Source organism: Sinocyclocheilus grahami, unplaced genomic scaffold (genome assembly GCF_001515645.1).
Source record: "Sinocyclocheilus grahami isolate Dianchi unplaced genomic scaffold, SAMN03320097.WGS_v1.1 scaffold509.1, whole genome shotgun sequence".
Classification (NCBI taxonomy): domain Eukaryota; kingdom Metazoa; phylum Chordata; class Actinopteri; order Cypriniformes; family Cyprinidae; genus Sinocyclocheilus; species Sinocyclocheilus grahami.
Window position 1 is genome coordinate 395,027 of NW_015505688.1, and position 9,228 is coordinate 404,254.

Below are 9,228 nucleotides of genomic sequence, written 5' to 3' on the forward strand. Positions count from 1 at the left end.
GGTTCTGGCGGTAGCACTTTTAGCTGTAGCTTAGCATAGATCATTGAATCTGATTAGACCGTTAGCATCTGGCTCAAAAATGACCAAAGAGTTTCTATATTGTGTACTAAGACCGACGGAAAATGAAAAGTTGTGATTTTCTAGGCCGATATGGCTGGGAACTATACTCTCATTCCGGCGTGATAATCAAGGAACTTTGCTGCCCTACCATGGGTGCAGCAGGCGCAATGATATTACGCAGTAGGGCTGTCAAAAAAAATCAAATTTCGAATATTTGTCGAATTTAAAATAAAAATCCACATGCTTTAAGGAGGCAGCCTTATCAGCAGCGCACGAGATGACGATGTAAGTGTCGTAGCATTATAATGTTTTTGTTAGCCTGTCCAGTTGAAGCAACTAGATGCGGCGCTGCTGCGTTGTTCATTAAAAATATAGCGGAAAAAGAGAACATCAATGCGGAGAAGATCTTGTTTACATCAAAACTGAAACCAAGCCGTTCACACAGAACACATATTTCACGCATTTTCTAGACGGACATCTATTACTGTTGCACTCGCGTCTCGCACAAAAGAGCCGCATGTTTAGAAAGCCATATAAAATTAATGCAAGTTTAACTTTGGAAAAAAACATATCTCGAGACTTTATGGCGGGTTTTCCCCATCCCACTGCATCTCATGTTTTTAAATGAAAAATGTACTCTGTGATTGGCTTTCCGCTTTTTGTATTAAACTATGCATACATACATGATGCTGTTTTGTTTATAGTTGTTTAAGCAACTTAATTATAATTGGTTTATAAACATTATTTTAAACATTATGCACTTTTTTTTGCAGATAGTCATGTTATCTTATGCTTTGAATGATGCTCCCTCTTGTGGCCTCAGGAGAGAAGCCAAAAGCTTTTCTTCATCCTAACTGAAATTATGCATTTTAAATTCGAATATAATACAAAATTCGAATTTAGTTTTTCAGCCATTTTGACAGCCCTATTAAGCAGCGCCTGAAAATAGTCCCAGCACGCTCCCTGTGCAAGCAGGTGGTCACGTTGGTAATGTTGACAGAAGTTAGCCTATTTTCAGGCGCTGCTTAATATCATTGCGCCTGCTGCACCCATGGTACAGAAGCAAAGTTCCTTGATTATTACGCCAGAATGAGAGTATAGTTCCTAGCCATATCGGCCTAGAAAATCCCAACTTTTCATTTTCTGTCGGTCTTAGTACACAATGTAACTACAGAAGAGTCAAGTTTTAAATAGGAAAAATATAGAAACTCTTTGGTCATTTTTGAGCGAGATGCTAACGGTCTAATCAGATTCAATGATCTATGCTAAGCTACAGCTAAAAGTGCTACCGCCAGACCCGGAGATCAGCTGAATGGATTTGAAAACGGTAAAACTCAACTGTTTAACTCTAGGGGAGTTGGAAAATGAGCCTATTTTCAAAAATAGTGGAGTGCTCCTTTAAGCAATTTTCATTAAATTAAGCTAAACTCCCACAACCTCATAGCAACTCCCTAACAACAGCGCAAAAGATCCTAGCAACACAGAACACCCTTGTGATCACATGCAAAGTGATAACGCTCAAAATATCCTAGCAAAAACCTAGTAAACCTTAGTAACCACACTGCAACACCCTGCCAACCGCTCAGAACACTGTAATAAGTGCATAGCAATGTGTTAAAAGCCACTTAGCAACACCCTAGTAGCCACATTGTAATATGATTAAAAAGCACGTAGAACACCAGTAAAAGCATAGTAACAGCTTGGCGAACACCCTTGTGGGTTGGGTTTTCTCTGGAAACACCATCAGTCTCTACTCACTGGGTCATATTCATATTCATTGTCTTTTGCTTCTGTTTTTCTCTCTTCAGCTCACATTTACTGTGTCCACCACCTATAACTTTGCAGTTCTGCGGTATCTGGGGAGGAAAGGCATCAGTCCACGCTGTTAGCGTCTGTTCTGTCCTGGTGTCCTTCTGCGGTCAATAACAGCACCATATTGGAGCACTTTAGAATTTCTCATCTTCTTCTTTTCCACAACACAACACACTTTCCTGACTCTCTTGTAGATTTTATTTACATTTTTTTTGGATGTAAAGATTTACAAACTTGAAATCTGCCTTTTCTACCTGTATACTGCTCCCGACCACTAGAGGAGATATTCTGCCTTCAAGCTAAACGAGTCGTGTTTTTTAGGCAGTCTTCAGCAGTACACAAACTGTAGAGTCAACATTCACAATGAAAACTCAAATTATGACCAATCGCACGCTTCTGCTGCCATTATTCTTTAGTTGACTCGAAGAGAATCCCTTTTCGTATTAGCTACAATAGGGGATCTTGTGCTTTCATATCATTAATTTATATTTATTTTTTTTACCCTTTTTAGGTCAAGAATGCATTCCTTTTTTTGTTTTTGAGATCTGAAAGTATAGTTTGAGTTTTACTTTCTGTACCTACTATCAAATATTTTTGTTTACAGCTAGTATACGAGTCCATTTGAGACCGTCTGCAGTTTTTTCCATAGTTGAAATTACTTGATTGGACAAAATCTATAATTGCTTTGGGAAATAAAAGTAAAAATAATAATCGGGTAGAAATAATATTTTAGATGCTTGAGTTTCAATCTCATGGCGGTGATAGCTGGTTTCCATGGTGACCATCCCTCACATCTGGTTGCCATGGAGAGAGACAGCAATGCATGCTGTTTTCTTGTGACCCCAGCACTTTTTTTTTTCTCACAGCCGCTTGAAAGGACTGAGAAAAGCCTAAACAATGAATCAGCCCCTCTTTGTTTAGAGGGAAGCCCCGGCACAAACCCATGCTAGGGGTCAGTTTACGCGTCAGAAGATATCGCCCACTGACAAAGAGGCTTCTGGGACTTTTCAGCTGCTTGAATAAAAGCCTTTCTGTGACCGGTGCACAGATGCGGCTGAGCAGGTATTTTACTGCAGAGCGTGTCGTTACTAATAGTGTTTCGTTGCTGGGATATTTCACTGAAAATTGAGAGCGAAAGACACTTAGGTAGAAAACAAAAATGGGAAAAAAGCAGCCTTATCAGCCATAGCTTAATTTTGTTTGTTTTCTGTAGATACAATTTTTTTTTCTTTACAAAAGGTAACTCATTCAGGATGTTTTAATGTATTTCATCCTGAATATTTTTTATAATACATGTTGGATGCTTGATCACCCTGTAGCGTTTGATGAAAGCATGATTTTAGTGTAGCAGTAGTTCACCACCTAAACAGTTCACAAAGGAAAACTGTCATCGTTTACTCACCCTTATGTCGTTCCAAACCTGTATGCATGACTAGTGCACTACATCACAAGGCTTCTGAAGTCAGACAACTGAAATTGAACCCAATGTTTGGTACCTTTATTTGCAGGAAAACACTATCAGTAAATAGACAAATACTGATGTTCAAGTATTAGCAATTAATACGATCCTGCGTGTTTAGCAGTTTGAGTACGAGAAACACAGTGGTGCATCTATTTCACCATACGTGTATGCAGCAGATATGCCAGCATGTCCATCAACAAAAACAAAGTAACAACATGCAATGTTTTACATGTATAACAAACGTATGACAGCAGGCAAGCAAAGGTTACGCATTAAGCATTTCAGAACATCAGCTGCCCAATCCACAGATTTGGGTCTCTCTAGTTGTAATGAGACTTACAGCAGTATGTATAGCAGAGGCAACGAGAACATTCATATTGTAGGGAAAGCACTAGGAAATAAGTCAATATTATAAAAGATATAGGCCTAAGTAAAATAAGTTAAAGTACCTATAAATGCACTAAATCAAGGGTCTTTCACAAGTGCCCTCTAAACACGGTCAAAGGTCAGTGCAAGATAACTGGGTACCGTGTGCTTTAGTTTCATATCAACATTGGCCAGAAAATGAGGAAACGACTAATGTGAAGTCATTTATCAGCTGTGAGTCTCTTCAAGTCTGCTGTGGACGTCAAACAAGCGCCAGCATTAAATGTAGACAGGAATGTTCTTGCATGCTTTCAGAAAATAATCTGTACCTTGGTCTAAGCCACATTCCTGAGTCATTTACTGAGACCGATGTGGTCTAAACCCACAAACTGACCAACACACACTCCACACTCCTCATGCAAGAGACTTTCTCGCTTCATTAAACACTACCCAGATTCAGCATGGAATTAGACATGTAAAATCACTCAAATATACACACAACTGAAACAAAACCATTAAAAAAATAAAACGACATGTGTAACATCTAACACAAACTCCCTGTACCTTACAGTACAAACAAAAACAACTTGTAATGGAAACAAAATCTTAATCTTACAATACTACAATAGAAGAAATTCCCTTTCTGTCTAAAAATAGTGCTGTACTCATCTCAGGCTATCTGTTGGCTATATACACTAATCTGAGGTTATGCGTTTTACTACATGTACCATAACACGGTGAATCTAGTGAAGACACGGTCATATTTCAACCCAAAATAAACAAACCAATAAAATAAAAAAATTCATGCATGAAGAGTGTGAAGGCTTCTCATCATTTAACTGCTTCATCATGTGTGGACACAATTATTTTGACTAATTATTAAAACCAGCATAAATTGAAGCTAACACAACAAATGCTAAAATGACGGATAAATCATTTACAGTTTAAATAAAGGAGAATGACGGTTTTTTAGTTGTTTTAATATTACAATAACGATCATGAGTTTTTCTCACGTTATGGTAATAGCAATTTGTGTTTCAATTATCATGAAAATAACGTCACGGTCAAAAATAAGCTGCGTTTTCTTTATTTGATCTTCTTTATCATATTTTTTTTATTTTGAATTTGAGGTGAAATATGACCTGAGAACATGTTCTTGACAGACTTCACCCAAAGAATAACTTATTAGCAAAATAAATTAAAATTGCATTATTTCTTTCAAACAATATTATATTACCAATAAAAAAGGTCTGTAATATCTGACTCTGTATTTTGAAATATCTGAAAAAAATGAATACCACAGCATAATAGCTCATTAATCATAAGATGGTCCATTTAGAAACTGGCAGAAGGGAGGCTAGATCTGCGGTCCAAAACATGAAGCTATCATTAAACACCACGCCACCAGCAGACAAGCCTTCGACTGGGAAACCGTCATGGAATATGTTATGTGTGCCAGATATGTGTGAAATGCCTTTACTGTTTGGTAACTCTGTTACATTGTACCTACACAGAAAGCTCTCAAGCGTATCAGCAAGAGAGTAGGTCCACAGCTATGAAGCCACAAGGCACCTCAACAGCAGGATGAGCGAGCCACTTTACGATTTCCGTGGAGATCAATGGAGCTGCTCAGCAGGGTGTGGTCGATGGGGTCCTCGCTGGCCAGAACTTCCCGGACAGCAGCCTCGAAAGCAGCCACCACGTTCGTGTCGTCCTTGGCGCTGGTCTCGAAGTACGGACAGCAGCCGTTTTCCTCACACCAAGCCCTGGCCTCATCCTCGCCGACCTCCCGCTCCTCCTTGTCCACCTTGTTTCCCAGCACCACAAAGGGGAAGCGCTCCGGGTCTCGTACGTCTGAGTAATACATGAACTCCTTCTTCCAGCAGCCCAGGTTCTGGAAGCTCTGCAGGTCGTCCACGGCGAAGGTGAGCAGGCAGCAGTCCGCCCCGCGGTAGAAGGGCGTGCGCAGGCTCTTGAAGCGCTCCTGGCCCGCCGTGTCCCAGATCTGCAGGGTGACCAGCCGACCGTCGATCTCCAGGTCACGGTTGAGGAACTCCACACCAATGGTGTGGAACGACTGCGAGTCGAAGCGGTCGGTCACGTAGCGGTTCATCAGGGAGCTTTTGCCCACGCCGCCGTCCCCCAGGAGAATGACCTTCAGCAAGAGGCTCTTCCCACTCATAACGGCCCCCGGTGCCACACTGTAGCGTTCACTGTAGCCTGACGAGCACAAATACACCCACAATGACTTTACAGGTTAAATAGCTGATGAACTATGAAAGGGCTAAACCTCTCAAAACCGTGTATGGCAGATAGATAATGGTTGTTTATGGGTCAGATGCTCCCTGAGACTTTGGCCGGGACAACACCTTCTCTGAGAGCACACGGATTGGTTAAACACAGGACTGCCATCTGCTTTGCTCTTTAATTTCAACGATTAAGCTTGTGCTAAGATGGAAATCAGTGTGCGACAAACATGGTCTAGTGTGATAATTTCCTGCTCCACCATAAGCAACAACACTCTAGCTTGGTTACTGGGATTACATTCCAAAAATATGTCTTGTATTACCCTAAAGGTGCAGCATTTTGAAAGCAAAATCCAGTAATTTCAATAGCAATCAGTGCAATTGGGAGTTTTGCCTGAAAACTAAGAGGATCCCACCGAGATTTCGCAGTGCTACACTGACAACGGACAAGAGACCTTTTTTTGCCTGCAAACTTTTGATGAATTTTGTGAGCACACCTAATTATAATATATTGGAGTAACAATTATCTCATACATATTTTACAGTGATTATAAAACACAAACCTTCATCACTAATGGGATTTCCTTCAAACTGGGTATTTTTTCAGACTGTCATTTCTGTATCTTTTTTGATGATATTTGTGGCTAATACCAAATGTTTTACTGTAGCTGGCGACAAGTAAGGTTGCTGTGGTGAATTTTTGTTAGAGAAAACATGCAGACTAATTTTCACATGCAGCACTTCTACAAAGTCCGAAACGATACTGGCAGAATAAAATGCATTATTCGGCGTTATTTAATACCTTAGTAAAGTGTTTACTTGCGTATTTATTTAAATACAAATAGAGGGAACCGATTACCGTTCTCTGCGCATGCGCAAGCGTGCATGACAGCTGTGTTTTTAGCATACGAGTGCTAAAGCTAAGGTTTATTTGTATTACTCTCGCAATTGCTGCTCGATCTCAGCTCGTGCTATGGCTAATACACATGGCTGGTATTTTTATGTTCGTGTTTGGTGTCATTAACCTTATACATACTCTCAGCCCTGTTAGCTCAATCTAGCTAACGTTATATGACTAGCACGGTTTCAGATGCTTTATTAAATAAAGTGCAGCACTGTTACGCATACGTGAACATACATACAGGAGAAAAAAAAATCACTCTGGTCTTAAATGACTTCAATCGTGTAAAAATACTCTGTGAATTACCTCATATTGTACCGCGAGCAGTGCTGCCAGTGCTGAGATTCACGCCGGGCGAGTGAGAGAGAGAGAGAGAGAGAATGTGATGAGTGTTCAAGCTAAATTAATTGTAATGACTTATTTTATGCAATTGTTTTATTGAGTACGTTTAATTAATATTATATGCTATTAAAGAGGTCAAATAAATTGTTTTAGAATTGTATTTATAACTACGAGTCATGTTAGTTCTCATCCAGAACTCTAGGAGGCAGTAATGCTCCGCTTCTCCCGCTGCGTTCCTCAAAGCAGGAAGAGCCAGAGCGGTCATCATGCGTTCCACAGCAGCATCTTGTGTCCGTCCTGAGTTACTGGAGAGGACAAACTGTGGAGATGCAGACATACAGCATGCGTTTGTCCTGAACTGAAGTAAGAAAGTATGCTGTCAGGGCAAATAAGCGTCTGGGTTTGTGCTTTGTCGGAAATGTGTTTTTATTTTCTTCTTTGGCTGCGCTTAAAACATAGTGTGCTCTATACCCAGAGTGCATTTCTGGACATAATAGGCGAATTTGTTGCCCAAAATGCTCGTTAAGTAGGCTGCTGACTACGTCTTACCATTATGATGACCAAAAATGATGTCTAAATTAGGCACCTTAGTAAGTTTCGACACCACAATCCCCAAAAGGCTGTCTTGAAAGCTCATTATGTTTTGAAATACAGCCATTTCTATTGGTTTACTCCATATGTGTTACTGTACATGTACATAACTGTTCTAAATAGTTTACAGGGCTCAACACTAAGCATTTTTTTCTACCTGCCTGGTTGGGATAGAGATTCAGATTATTACTTTCCCTGCCAACATTTTTAATGACCCTGCCAAAAAAAGAATGACTTTTTTTATTAATTTAAAAACTAAAAAATATATTATTTAAATATATTGTTTTCGACCCATGCCATATAACCCTATAATATTGTTAAGACGGCAACATTTTGATACCAGTGAAACTTCACAATTCTCAATCCATCTTCAATACCAAAGCATTTCAGGGGAAGATGGCAGGGATCGGAATCGGCCGATTTTCCTCATAATCGGCCCAGATTGGTGATCGGTCGGTCAGTCTCACTTCTTTCCGATTCCGAGCCGATCAGTTTTGTTACCAGCGGCACAGGCAATAACATCAGCCACGCATTCTCGCTCTCTTCTCTCCGACGACCCCTTCTCTCTCACACACGTCTCATTCGCTCCGGTTAAATGCTTGTATTGCGCACCGCAGGTTTCACGCTTATACCAAACGTGCGTGCACCACCAGTGATCAATATTAGTGGAGCGCACAAGCCGCACTCAGTCTCAAACAGCTTGAGAGCCACAAATACCAAAATGAGTGGCTAACTGCGCTAAAACGTTCAAATACATACAAAATTATGTCAAAATGCCCATCTTGGCGAGTATCCAGTTAAACACAGTCAGTTTTGGAACGTTAAATAGTTGAGAAAGAGAACGCATATTGTGTAACATGGGCCTGTTTACACCTGGTCACTTCATGCGTTTTTTCTGATGGGATAGCTATCCGATCATGAAAAGACCAGGTGTAAATGCCCTCCGAAATGCGTTTGAGATGGATATAAATCTGATCGCTCAAACCACTTCAGGAGCTGGTCCGCATTCCAGACGAAACTCGACAAGTGGAAATGCATCTGGTTGTTGAAATCACATATGTAAATTTTACTCCTCCCAAAATGATAAAATAATAAACGTGTGAGAGCGTGTTATAGGCTATATGACATTATATGACTGCACAAACTGCCACGAATGAAACCAAGTAAGACGCAGACAGTCAACACACATTCATCTTCATTAAAGGGGTCCTATTATGCTTTTTCACTTTTTTAATTTTAGTCAGTGTGTAGTGTGTATGTTTGGGTATTAAAAAGATCTAGAAAGTTACAAATCTCAAAGTCCACTTCAAAGGGAGATATTTCGTTTTTTAAAAATCAATTTTCAAGAACTACAGCAGACGGCTCGTTTGGACTACAGCGTTTGGTTTCCGGGCTTTGTGATATCACAAAGCGGCTCATTGGAATATCATTACAAATAATTCCCACCT

The 9,228-nt window shown here is 40.1% G+C and overlaps 2 protein-coding genes and 1 pseudogene across 2 annotated transcripts in view; 2 read left to right on the plus strand and 1 right to left on the minus strand.

The window, feature by feature from the left end:
- The window catches only part of plp1a (proteolipid protein 1a), a 10,606-nt gene extending 8,536 nt beyond the window's left edge, over nucleotides 1-2,070 (plus strand). The window contains exon 7 of the mRNA XM_016237236.1: nucleotides 1,869-2,070. Coding sequence (XP_016092722.1) covers nucleotides 1,869-1,949 — 81 coding nt within the window. The 3' untranslated portion in view covers nucleotides 1,950-2,070. The remainder of the gene's footprint in view (nucleotides 1-1,868) is intronic.
- Nucleotides 2,071-4,806: 2,736 nt separating this feature from the next.
- rab9b (RAB9B, member RAS oncogene family) lies at nucleotides 4,807-7,216 on the minus strand. Its single transcript, XM_016237237.1, has 2 exons — nucleotides 7,154-7,216; nucleotides 4,807-5,920 (listed from the first exon to the last, which is right to left on the minus strand). Exon 2 carries the CDS (start codon nucleotides 5,880-5,882, stop codon nucleotides 5,274-5,276), a length of 609 nt encoding a protein of 202 aa, XP_016092723.1. The 5' UTR covers nucleotides 5,883-5,920; nucleotides 7,154-7,216; the 3' UTR covers nucleotides 4,807-5,273.
- A 215-nt stretch (nucleotides 7,217-7,431) lies between these two features.
- The window catches only part of LOC107554650 (alpha-(1,3)-fucosyltransferase 11-like), a 12,372-nt pseudogene continuing 10,575 nt past the window's right edge, over nucleotides 7,432-9,228 (plus strand).

Bases quoted from the DNA above. Each gene is read 5' to 3' on its own strand.
- rab9b (XM_016237237.1), bottom strand. From the start codon at position 5,882: ATGAGTGGGAAGAGCCTCTTGCTGAAGGTCATTCTCCTGGGGGACGGC.